At 41.3% G+C, this 12,825-nt stretch overlaps 1 protein-coding gene across 1 annotated transcript in view; it reads right to left on the reverse strand.

Annotated features, from left to right (window-relative positions):
* FREM1 (FRAS1 related extracellular matrix 1) overlaps window positions 1-12,825 on the reverse strand; it is a 64,424-nt gene that overhangs the window by 15,196 nt on the left and 36,403 nt on the right. Inside the window, 6 exon segments of the mRNA XM_074570551.1 lie at window positions 863-1,012; window positions 2,769-2,841; window positions 4,216-4,345; window positions 6,533-6,677; window positions 7,153-7,354; window positions 8,569-9,031. Of these exon segments, the coding sequence (XP_074426652.1) occupies window positions 863-1,012; window positions 2,769-2,841; window positions 4,216-4,345; window positions 6,533-6,677; window positions 7,153-7,354; window positions 8,569-9,031 (1,163 nt within the window).

Consider the following 12,825-nt stretch of genomic DNA (forward strand, 5'->3'; position numbering starts at 1 on the left):
ATTGGTGATACTTCCATTACGCCCAGACAATTTTCTCTTCAGAAATCCAGAACAATCTTTTTCCTACAAACTAGTTGCATCCATTAATTCCTAGTTTACATTATGAATGTTACAGTGAAAACAGATCTGAAATTTTAAAAGGAATTTTTGTAAAATGAAGCCTAATTCATTGCAACACAGGTATTTAAAATACTGTTTCACTAAGGACCAGAGGAAAAAAACACTCTTCAGGTTTCAGAGGACCCAGCTGCTTTGCTAGTTATTTGTATTTTTGTACAGTTGCTTCCTTTTTGGTGTGATTTTAGGCACACCACATTTGATCCCTGAAAAACACAATAATAATACAGACATAAAAGCCTAATCTCTGTAGTGATCACTGCTGTGTGCTGTAATGTTACGAACTGCGTTTGTTAAGCATTAGAAAATGTATTTCTTAAGAGCTGGGTTTAGTTGTTAGGTTCCTTTTTTTTTCTTTTTTTTTGAGAGGAAAATAAATCTCTTCCAGAGATGTATAACAACTGTTCTACAATAACTGGGAAAAAAATTCTAATGGACGTAAAAAACATTTTTTTCCCACTTAAATAAATGAGAACTGAACTCGTGTTGTTATGAAAAGTGGTTTCTTTCCTTGAACCCTCCTCATTTTGTACTTGTTGCTTTCTCCATGCTGTGTTTCCTAAGAGGATGAATATGGCTGTGTGAGAGTATAAAGGGTCTGCAACTGTCAAGCCTGTTTTCTCTAAAAAGAAATTAAGCATTTTGATCTGAAGGTGAGTGTTAGGAACTACTTGTGGTTGAAAATAAGCAGCTACTCAGCCAAGATTGTCCCACCTTCTTAATGATGAAGATCAAAAGAGAATACCTCCTTTTGAGTCCAAAATTTTCACTACAGCTTTTGTCCGGGTGCCAAGAACGGCATTCACAGGGGAGTTCAGAACTACTTCAAAGACTTCATCATCTTCCTCTAATCCATCATAGGTAATTGCTATATTCCACGTCTTGGTTGACATTCCTAACAGAAATAAACATTTTAATTACTCTTTAAGTGCTATTTCAATCAATCAGGGTGCCAAAGAAATATATTAATTAACCTGTCTGCAGCTAGAATGGAGTAGCTGGCGTATGCTATTGTGCTCCTACCAACCAGCTGGACTCCTGCTGTTCTCCCAAATAACACGAAGTTCGAATTTGTTCTTGGGCAATGATGATTCAGTTCAAGTGCATACATTGTAACAAAAACCTGCTGTAGATGTGGGAAATGACACTACAATACATAGATTTCAGACTTCCATTGCAATTTTTTAAAGAAAATGTATCATGTACTATTTATCTTGAAATCTTAATTTTAGAGACAGAACAGTTATTTAAAATACCTGCAAATGGATCAAAGACTATGTTAGATTCAAGTACACCCTTTTAGGCAGATTTTATACTTGGTTAGAAAATTTTTACTAGGTTTCTTGCCTTTACTGGGTAACTTCAGTCTTGCATTGTGGGGAATGAGAAAAGATCATTCCAAGATAAAGGACTAGGCTGGTTATTACCTGAAAGGCTACAAAATTCGTTGAGGAAAGTCAGAGGCAGCAGGACAGAAACAGATCTCAACGTGCACGTTGCTGTCAACAGAACATCTTGGGAACGGTTTCTGCATCACAAAGTGCTAACATCCAAAATGATTATCAAAGCTACATGCGCAACATTGTCAAAAAAATACCTATGTCCTTATGGCACTTCATATAACCTCTATTTCCTTGCTCCTTTCTGGTATGAATCCTCTAGCCAAGAGAAGCTGTCAGTACAGAGCCATAAACTTGGACAGGATCTTCCTCTGCTCCTTTCCACTACAGTTTATCGATTGCAGTCTAATGTGCCAATCTGCCCAGTCAATTAGCATAGTTGAGGTTTGTTTTTAAAACAAACCTATCAGCCTTACTAAATAATTAATAAATACGACTAATGAATACGTATCACACATCTTGAATTCTGAGCTAAGAAACCGATGCCTTGAATGTATATAGTTTGGAGGGTCCTTCCCTAAGGGTAAGCCTAAGCAAAGGACTTCTGAAGAGTCAAAAAAGACCATGTGAGGGAGCTCAACTGGCTTAACTGAGAAGCTGGCCAGAAAGGGGGAACAGTGTGCATCTCCCCTGTCCACCTTCACAGTTACTTTTCACGTGGCTTACCACCATAATCAGAAAGACAATAGCAGTTACTCCAAATTGTCCATGCTTGGAGAATCTGCATGGACCAGCAGAAAAGGAAAATTCTAGTAAAGGGTCTTGCACTAAAAACCTCTTTGCAATGATCTCTAGCCACTTCCGTTCAGAGGATGGTAAGCTTGACTGCATAGAGGAAAGAGAGCTGGAATCCTGGGCAGCGCAGTATGAAGGACTTGTTACACTTGTTACACTGAAGGACGTGTTACACTTGTTACACTGTTACTTGTTACACTTGTTACATTTAAGATGTACTCAGTTTTGTCTAAATTTGACCAGCGTCCTGGTCAAATCTTTAAAGCACCTCACAGCTCAGCTCAGGGTGAGTCCTCCCCAGCCAAGCTGTGAGGAGATTAGGAGACATCATTTCAGCACTTTTGATATTTTAAATGATGTAAAGGGACTATATGCCATCTCATCCTAAGTAATAAGGATACTAATTCAAAAAGGAAGCACACTGCCCTTCCAGAAAATAAGCCCAAGTGTATTTAATCCTGTTCAGCTCTTCTAGCTACAGAAACATTTAAAATTATTCAGTGCACTGGTTCATACCTGGATCAAACTGAACAAGCTTGGAGGGAGTCACTGTAAAGTCTTTTCCCAGCATAGCAGATATTTCATTGACCTGAGAAGAAATCAAACAATAAATGCCACGCTGTGACATATTTCACCAAACCGCTACATTCTGCAGTGTGCTGAAGCTACTGTGTGCCTCTCCATGGAGTCTCAAAAAGGCATGCCAACCCATACATGTGCTTAGGCTGAAAAGAGAAGATAAAGGCCTAAAGAGTGAACCTTGTGATGTGCAACTGCCATTCTGTCCTTGCTCATTGTTTAATTCTCATAATCAAAAAAATTTGGTCATCTTAAAATTTTGCCTCATCCCCTCTCAGATTGCCACTTGACATCACCATATAACACTGCTGTTCACTGTGCCTGGGGACCCAGCCATACCTGGGGACATCATGGCATCCCGAAAGAGCAGCAGCAGCCTGGCCACATTTGCCCATTTAGCCCTTTTTTGAGGTCTTGGAAGAAGCATTTGTGCACAGAGCTGTCTGTCGTCCCCAAAGACTCGTTGGGATAGGCATGAACATAAGAAAGTATGGGGACTCCAGCGACTCCCTGAATTTTCACAGGAGACCGGCAGAGGACAGCAGCTTCCACACTGCGTTCTTGATGCTGGGATCAATTTCACTGGTCTTTTTTATCCAAGTGACAACCAGAGTAGAGCCACTGGAGTCCATGAAGGACAGGGCAGGATGGCCTCTGATGAAGTCAATAGCAAAATTTCCAATGACTTCAGTGGAAGAAAAATCGAAACTATGTTTCCAGTAAGGGCTATAATCCTGAGAAACTGTGAGGGAAACTTTTAGTATTTTTCTAACAAGGGGGGCTGGTAAAATCCTGGAATTTCCATTTTACAAGGAAAGATAAAATTTATAAAGGCAAGTTGCAAGCAATTATGATCTGCAGCTTTCAGTCTAATTTTTCTGATGTAAGACTGAAAATACAGGGTGCTCCTTGGGCTATTTCCTAGCTGATGGCAGCTGATGCAGAAATGGGGGAGGCTGCCGTGACTGGGGAGTTGAAGCTCCCATAGCTCCTGGGCTCCTCCAGCCTAAGCAGGGAAATGAGAAGTCCCGTGGCCCCAGGTTGCCCAAGGCCTGGATTTTAAAGTGGCAAACCCTGGAAACCCAGCTTCTGAGCACAGCGACAGAGGAAACTGCCTGCTCTGTCACAGGAGGTCATCAAAACTGAAATACTGCTCCAGAACATTCCAGTTTTGGTTAATCAGCATTTACATTTAAAAATCAGAAAGTTTTGTCAGAAATTTTTCAACCATCTGTGCTAGCGAGGAGAATGTCCCGCTAAATCTGTTTTGAATTGCATGGCTTCTTTGCTGATTGCTGAAATACCTTTTAAGTCTGAGGAAGAAGTTAACGGGCTTTGCTACTTATTGTTAAGTTTCCAGTTAGGAGCTTGGCTTTAACTTTACCTTGATGGCAATAAAGGCGGACTCCGCGGAGTGTCCTGCCCTGGTGATTTTCAGAGACACTACTCCCACGCTCTCACATACTTCATATTCAGTCTGTTGCATTTCAATCCGAGACCACCGTAGCTCCAGCCTGTGGGAGGGAAGGGAAAGCCCCTGTGAAGCAACTCGATCTCCCCTGCTGCCCCCCATCCCCTGCTGTGCAGGTTCAGTGAGGAGACATTTCTCTCCTGAACGCTGATTTAGCCAATACACATACTGAGTCTTTGTTTCCGAATCAACATATCTGTGTTTTGATTTGGCTGATTAGAAAGAGCTACAGGTGGTTAATAAATCTTCTGGTTGAGCCCTGGTCTACCCCAAACCAAACCTCAACCTTGTTTCAGAACCAGAGGGGTTCTGCAGCAACTTTGAGAGGAGCAGAGTTTGCCCCTAACACCAAATAGGCCAAGACAAGCTATCACTGTTTATTCCTGGTTTCCTTTATCCTTGTAGTTTTATTTTAAACTCATTCCCCTGTATCTTCCCACCTTCCTTCATCTATCCTCTGACGCTCCTCCTCTAGTGTACAGGGCATGCTCCAGGACTTCACCGCCTCTGCACAAGTGCCCTCCCCACTCCCTTTACTCTAATACTCTGCGTACTTTGCTCTTCAGCCATAGAAGTGGCTGAGTCATTGTCTCATATGCTGAATTTTAGAACTGTTGATACGGGATGTGACCAAACCTTGGAGGATTGCATGCTGCACAGGATAGATGATCACCTTTTTAAAAGCTGTGATAAAAATTAGTGAGAGACAGAGAGGAATGGAAGAGAGCAAAAAGAAGGAAAATCAGCTGTGGTACTTACAAAACAATTCAAACTTTTCTAAAACAAACTTTTAGACCTTTCAGGGTTGACTAGCTCTAACACTAGTGGAAGTTTCCTCCTGTCCTCCAACGTCTTCTGATACTCATGGTGTGGGCAACCCATTTAGCAGCTGATTTGCTCTCTTTTTCGTACAGAGGATGCGTGTGCCAGATATAGTCCAGCAGCATTCAGATAAAAGCTGGGATTCAATTTTAATAATATCAACATGCAAATCAAACTTGCGTTTTGAACCAATGAGCATTAAGTGATAAATTTTTTAAAAGAAAAATCTCAAAAGCTTTTAAATCCAATATTAAAAATACTATTTTTTCTTAAAAGCCAAATTATCCTTTGTTCCGAGGTCCAGCACATCTAACAGCTGAATTCGACTTCTCTGAAACTCCTGCTTTCCATACAAAAAGTGGCATCTCTTCGTAAAGCTCCGACGTTACGCGTTGCACTTTATGCACAAGAACCCACGCTTTCCCACCAGGAGCGAAAGCGGCAGCGTTTTGACGGTGTTTTTACTGCCAGTGCCCCTGCGAGGCGGCACGGGGCGGCCGGGGCTGGCTGCCTGCAGATGTGCTTGTCTGTGGGGACATCTTTTGGCACAGCTCATAACTGCCGAATCGCTGTCGCTGCCCTGTCCCCGTCCTCGGATGGAAGCCCTCTGCTCCTTTTCCCTCCCCACGAGTCCTGGTTTGCGAGTAGCCAGTTTAGCCCAGGAAAACAGCGTTGGTTATTATTCTCAGTTACTGCAGATTATAAAGTGGTTGAACATTCAGCCCTTATTTTCAGAAATAAATAGAAATGTTGCCCCTGCTGTAGAGCTGCTCCCACTTCTGGCTTTTATCATCAAAGCACAGTTCGGATAATACCCCAGTCTCTAAATTTTGTACATTAGGCGTACCATGTGTCACAAGGAAATCCTGGTAATACACCTAGTATAAATTTTGGTAGTGGATGACAAAGAACATGCTGTGTGCCCTCCACCTTCTTTCAGTTCAGTGCGTTTTTGCAGAAGGATGGCCCTCATGTAGCTTTTACTGCTTGAGAGCATCCCCTCCATTGTGATCTCAAGCTTGTGAAAAAAGCATTGCCATCAGCACAGGGCAAGAGTGACCTCCAGCTGCAGGACCATGTACATGAAGCAACAGTCCTGTCCCTCAGCACCCAGTATCTCAGGTCTCCAAATGCCCAGCTCCCACTTAGAGTAAACTCCATTATGTTTTCCTGTGAGGCCCTGCAGGCCCTCAAGAACTGTTCCGCAGCCTGACCTGGAGCTAGCCCTTTGTACTTCACCTCCCTGAGGGGAAGAAACCTTCTCTACGCTTCAACAAAAGAAATGTCACAGTTTGAGTCATAGCTATGTTCACATCGGCACGGCTTCAAGCCCAGCATGTTCATTCACCCCAGGGGAGAGCATGCACTACAACACACTACACCACGCACTGCCGAGGGTCCCGGTCACCTTTGGGGCACTGCAGAGTTTCCACTGGCATCTGTGACTTGAAACTCCAAATCGTCTGAATTCACCTCCTGCGATGGATTGATGACATACAGTATGATTTTGTTGTTTAAATCCTTTTGGGTAAACCCTTCTTGAATAAATCCACCTGGGAAAGAAGAGAAACGTTCAGGTGAATCAAAAGCCTCTTAATAAGAATCACATAGCTCATATGGAATGTTTTCAACTTTTCTTTTTATTGGACACTTAGAAAATTTGAACTTACAGAAATTTGGTTTTAGCTATAAAACAGCAACATCCCAGCTCGTTATAAGCCCCAGCCAATTTCTTCCCATGTGACCTGTTTATCAAATGGCCAAGTTCAATATTCATCTTTTTTTTTTCTTGACACAAATAAAAAATAGTTTCTCAACAGCAGCTATTAACAATCATCTTGAACTCTTTGAGGATTCACGATGAACATGAGTTTCAGGCTTTAGTGTAAAAACTTTCTTACTACATTCAAAGCTTGCCCAAATTTTGCTAAGAAATTTTGGTTTCCTCTATCAAGCAAACATTAACAAGATAGGTTGTGGAATCTGGCCTGGTACATCCCGAAATACAGAGATTATACAAGACAGCACCTGTTGTTATATTTTCCAGGTAGCCATAATGAGGACCTCGTAAGATCTTAAAAAATATTTTGTCATCTTCTGTATTGGGGTCAGATGCCTTCAGGGACCTGGCGGTAATATAGATCCCATAATTGCCATTCTTCAGCAGTTCCACATCAGAAAAACAACGGAGATGAATAATTTTTGGTGCCACTTTGTCCAAATGATCCACCTAAATCAAAGTTAGACAAAGGTATATTCATTTTACAGCATCAGGATATTCTCTGTCTTACTTTTGCTAAAAGCACAGTAGCCTGCTCATGACGGCAATAGCCACTTTGACTCGCAGTCTGCTCCGGAAGAAGTCTGATCTCCAGTTAAGTACTACTTCCCATGGTTTCAGGCCCAGATTGCCCAGTTGCTTGCTGCATTCAGCGGGATGCAGCAAACACTGGGGAGGGCAGCATAAACTCTGTGCATCTCTGCCCTGTTGACTCACATTCCCCTTCTTCTTTTTGATGTAATTTTCTTCATAGCAAATGAAGACTCCAGCAAAGGTTTCTCTCACCTCTGCTTTACAATAACAAGCATGGAAACCTAAGGTTTATGATAATCACAGTCATAGACCTGGTCTCCTCGAATCCGTGCCACCTTTCACAACTTTTGATGAATCTTCTGGCACTCAGCAACAGCTGTTGCTATTTCTCTATCTCTCATCTTCTGTTGAAATGGCACTCCTTGCTCATCATATAGCTTCAAACTTTGTCATCAGGAAAAGTTAGGAGTCTCTCTGTTAGTATCAGTGTTTTGAAACATACAGAATTTTGACATACAATGCAACCAGGTGTACTTTGCATACTGAAACATGCCAGATAGATACATACAAGAAGTCACAGCAGAGGTGTCTGAGCCTATAACACGGTGGAAAGAATGTGGAAATGAGGGAAATGGGATGTAAACAGAAAGATACTAGTAAAGGAAGGAAGAATCAGAGCAGGCATCTTACAAAGACTCCCAGAAGGAAGAATCTGTCCTGTTGTGGGAGCGAAGTGGCTGTAATTTGAGATTGCTGTGACATGAAGATCAACAGTCATCCCAGCATCCCTCACGTGCAAATCAGCGGGTCAGGTACCAAGTGGGAAAGCTGAGCAGCAGGAAGCTCATTCCTCCACATAGCTGGGCTCAACTTTAGCAAGCGTAAGTACAGCAGCACTATATACTGGCTTATATTTATATAAGCAGGATGTCTGTCTTCTCTTAAATGCAGCCTCTCTCTTTGCACTCTGTAAAATCCTTTGCCTAAGTAACGCATTGTGACAAGTAGTTAATTCTCCAGGTTAATTATTCATGGAACACAGAAAGGAAACATTTTAGCTGATAAATATCTCAGTTAAATTATAAACTGCAGCAGGCACCAGTTCTCATCAAAATTACTACATTTTCCACCTTATCATGCTATATATCTCTTTTAAGTAGGCCTGTGGTCACACTTGCCTGAATGGTGAATGCCACTGGCTCGTTCTGCACCCTGCCATTCACGATGAAGCCTTGATTAGTCCTATCTGTTGCAACAAATGTAAATCTGTCAATCTGGGAATCCCCACCTCGGTGCTTGTACGCAACATCCCTGTTGTCCACATCTTGCTGGGTGAAATTGTACTGCAGTAGCACAGCCCCTCGATAATAGAGATGACCGTACTGGGGGAGCTGAGCCAAGAGGAAGGTAAGGTTTTCTTTGGCAGTGTCTGGGTCTGAAAGCTGCAGGACATCAGGAGAAAGGAGTGCCATAGCGCCTTCCACTAGTCTTAACCCTGCGTTCCTAGACAGTGTGGGCAAAGCTTGGTCGACTGCCTCCAAGGAGATCATGAATGTCCCATGCTTAGTCCTCAGTCCATTGCTGATGACGAATCTGGCAAAGAGAGGCAAGGTAGTCTTCAGCATGTGTTCTTGATTCACCATGTACTGAAATGAAATGATAATACACACCTTTACTACAGGACTTGCCTGTGTTGATACTGCAAAAGTAGTAGAGATGGTTTGAACTCAAACCCAGACTGTGGGTGAGGTGGATACATAACTTAAAAACCTCAAAACAGAGGGGCAGGTATATGGCAAGAGTTACAGTGCATCTTCAGGAATCTGAGCAGATGCCAGAGGGATGGCTTTAAGGATGTACCCATCAGTCTCAGCAGTGATTAACAGAGCCAGACTAACCTTCTTGCTCACATACAGATGGAGCAGATCTACAATGACGGGCTGGCTGGGGGGCTTATTGCACCCTCCGGCATACATACACCAGTTTGTATGCATCCTTAAGTATATCTTCGCTTGGTTACCTGGCAGTGGCAACTGCCAGTGAAAGTGCTGGCTTTGGCTACAGCTTACGGAAAGAGGTGTGTAAAATGCCTACACAATGTTTTTTTCTGTTCACTTGTACAAGCCTTTTGTACCCAATAGCCTCAAAACTATCTAAAAAAGCAAGCTGGAAAAAGACCCATCCTCATCTCACTTTATGGGTTTGTTTAGGTACTAACAGTGTCTGTAAATTTCTGTATATTCAGAGGAACTGATTTATGTTTCTTCACAAAACTCAAGCAAGATTTCACTGAAATACTAAGATTCTGCGGGAGATATCGAACAGAACTATCCAAGTTGCTAGGGTAATTTTAAAAATTTAGGTGTCCATACCATGTATTTATCAAAGGGTCAGATCTGTGAAGTTCTTATTCCATGCTGGGCATTTCTAGCAGCATCGTTTCTTAGAGTTCTCTCTCAGCCAGTAATATTTCTTTAGATATATTAAAGAGTACTAAATTATGCTCTATTTCTTTAGATATACTAAAGAATACTAAATTATGCTCTACAGTTAATTTTCCTTTCCTAAACAAGAGAAGGATAAAGGTGCCCAAGGCTGGAGAGAAAATCTATTGGAAACCTACCAACTTGGTATGGGCTTCTGTCATACAAATGACAGCATATTCTGCAGAAATTTATTATCAAATTTAGTTATGGGTAAAAATAAAGAGAAAAACAGTCTTTTAGCCTCCAAAATTCATCCTAGCTTTCTTTGCCAAGATTATTACTTAAGTAATTTTTGTGAAAGCAATTACATTGCATATTGTCATGCCTGTAACAAAAACTTTGAGATTATATGAAACTAAAAACTGCTTTGAAATGTCTCATGATCTTTCATGTCATATCACCATATCGTACGTAAGAGTCACCTTTCTTTCTACAGAAGTTTCTTTGGTTATGCTGCATAGTACATGCAGAAGCATCATGGAGAGTAGTTTTCACCCAGGTTAGTTCTGCCTGCGCCAGAACAGAGTCTGCTTTGCAAAGAAATTTGGCTGTGGTGGACTATTCACATTCCCTGACCTTTCTTTTTCTCCCACCCTCCAATGCCCAGTGCTTTGAATTGCACATACAGCTGCACTTACGCAGTTGATCTTGTATGGGACAGTATCATGGCATGGTTGTTTCAGATAATATGAGGGCCAGCCTAGCTGGCTTCTTTCCACCTAGCAGGCTTCTACCATACATAAGTGAAATGGGGACTGGTTGACATTTAGATTATCTGCCTCCTCTTGCTCTCTTGACTGCAGACCTCAGCGAAGTATTTAAATAATTACAAGGTCAGAACCTGGCCTGTTGTTGCGTGCCTTGAATGTGAGTGACTTTCAGTAGGTCATGGAGTAGCGTACTGTGTCACACAGACTGTCCATCTAAAACTCCTCACTGCCTTCACCAATGCTAGATGATTAGGGCTTGATCAACTTGTAAACTGGCAGTATGCCATGAAACAGATGGGAATGAGCATAGGCAGACCAGGGACTATATAGCAGTTAGAAATATGTTTACTGAGGATGGTATTCCCAGCTGGGAACCTAGAGACATCTGTCTGCACTGACCTAATGCTATTGTGCCAATGGTAAAAGGGTTGTGCTATTAGTATCTAACTGAAATCAAATAAAAAACTGGAATAATGATGATTAATACTATGCTAAGGAAAAAAAAAAAGGCAAAATGTTCAGCCAAGACCTTATCCGTCTCTCAAAAAGTCTGGAAGATTGCAGCGTAAGTGAGTTTCCTCTGGTTCTTGTGATGGCTGTAAAATCATTTGGATGATGTGTCAAACAATACTTAAGTGAAAGACTTAAATAATTCAGTTCATGAAACTGATGATTCTTCCAGTCTTCTGCAGAATACCAGATAGGAGCAAACCTCCTGGTTATATACATCATACTGACGTTTATGATGCAAATGTCATACACCACTTGATTTCACAGGTGATGAAGCTGCCTGTGTCCAAGACGTCCTTTTTTCTTGCACTTTGGGAGATTTTGGTTGTTGTTTATTTCTGGTTTATGGCTGTTTCATCTTTCCCTTAGGAATGGAGAGCAGCCAATATTCTCCTCACTCTGATGAAATTTAGGGGACAACTCTCAGGCACAGTTAGGAGGACATGTTGCATGGTTTGATTTCACCATTACCAACATTTCATGCTTTCTGCAGTTTGATGGCAACAGAGTTGGCTGTAGGACCTACCATCTGTCATGGCATTTAAAAGATAAAAATGGAATCATAAATAGTGCCAGCTCATTACAAAATCGAGCCAGCGTGTCAAAATGGAGGACATTAGCATGTTCTTCTAGTATCCTGCTGCCAGCATCTGATGTCAGGTTGCTAATCACTTGAAGTCATCTGTCCAAACAAGCACTGCCAAATCTTTCTTCCGGGCCAGCAGCACCAAACAATACAGGCAAATTTATGTCTGAAGAAAGTACTTCAGTGGAAAGTAAAAATCTGATCAATTAATCCCCCCCCCAATAATTACCCATATAATTAATGTAACCATTCCTTGTTTAAATATAACAATATTCTGCCACAATATTTATACATCTACACAAAACCAAATTCTTCTCCAAATTATAACATCAAGAAAGATCAATTATTGTGATTAAAATAGTTAGTGAATATCAATATTTATTAAAGCATCATAACCTTACTTTTATAAGGCTGACTTTCTAGATTTGTTCTAAGCCATTGGCCTAAACAGGAGACATTGGGTTTATCCACACACAGTTTCCCTAGAATTGTTTGGTCTGCTTTCATTAGCGTGGTATAGAAACCATACTGATGCGAGTAACTCCTACACTGCCTAACCTAGGGTTGGCATGACTGCAGCTTTAGTTGTCTAAGCTAATCTAGTTTTGGTCATAGAGTTTCACGACGGAGAAACATAAAGCCAGAGTATATTTGTTCACTTTTTGTGTTATGACCGCAAATGCATCAGACAAGCCTCCTAACTAGAATTTTCACCACATTGAATTTAGTGGAAGAGATAGTTTAAAATGTTTCAGCCGAGGAAAGGCCCAAAATTAATTTTGCTTTATCACTAGATAATGTCACCTGGGCTGTCCCGGTGTCATAGGGCAGTTCATTTGATGCCTTCATGCCCTGCTTGCTTGACTTCCCCACAAAAAAGCTCTCAAACTGCATGACTCAACATGTCCTTGAATCTTCATCATGTATAATGGAAAATGTTGTTCAGATCAGGAGTCTATTTATAATAGACTGTAAAAAGGGGTCTTTTCTGAATTTCAGCTCTTGAGAGCTATATTCTTCATTTTTGTTAGTCACAAATGAAAAAACAATAAGCTTTTATTTTTGTGTGGAACATTTGAATTTTACAGAAAGTCT

Source organism: Larus michahellis, chromosome Z (assembly GCF_964199755.1).
Source record: "Larus michahellis chromosome Z, bLarMic1.1, whole genome shotgun sequence".
Lineage (NCBI taxonomy): Eukaryota > Metazoa > Chordata > Aves > Charadriiformes > Laridae > Larus > Larus michahellis.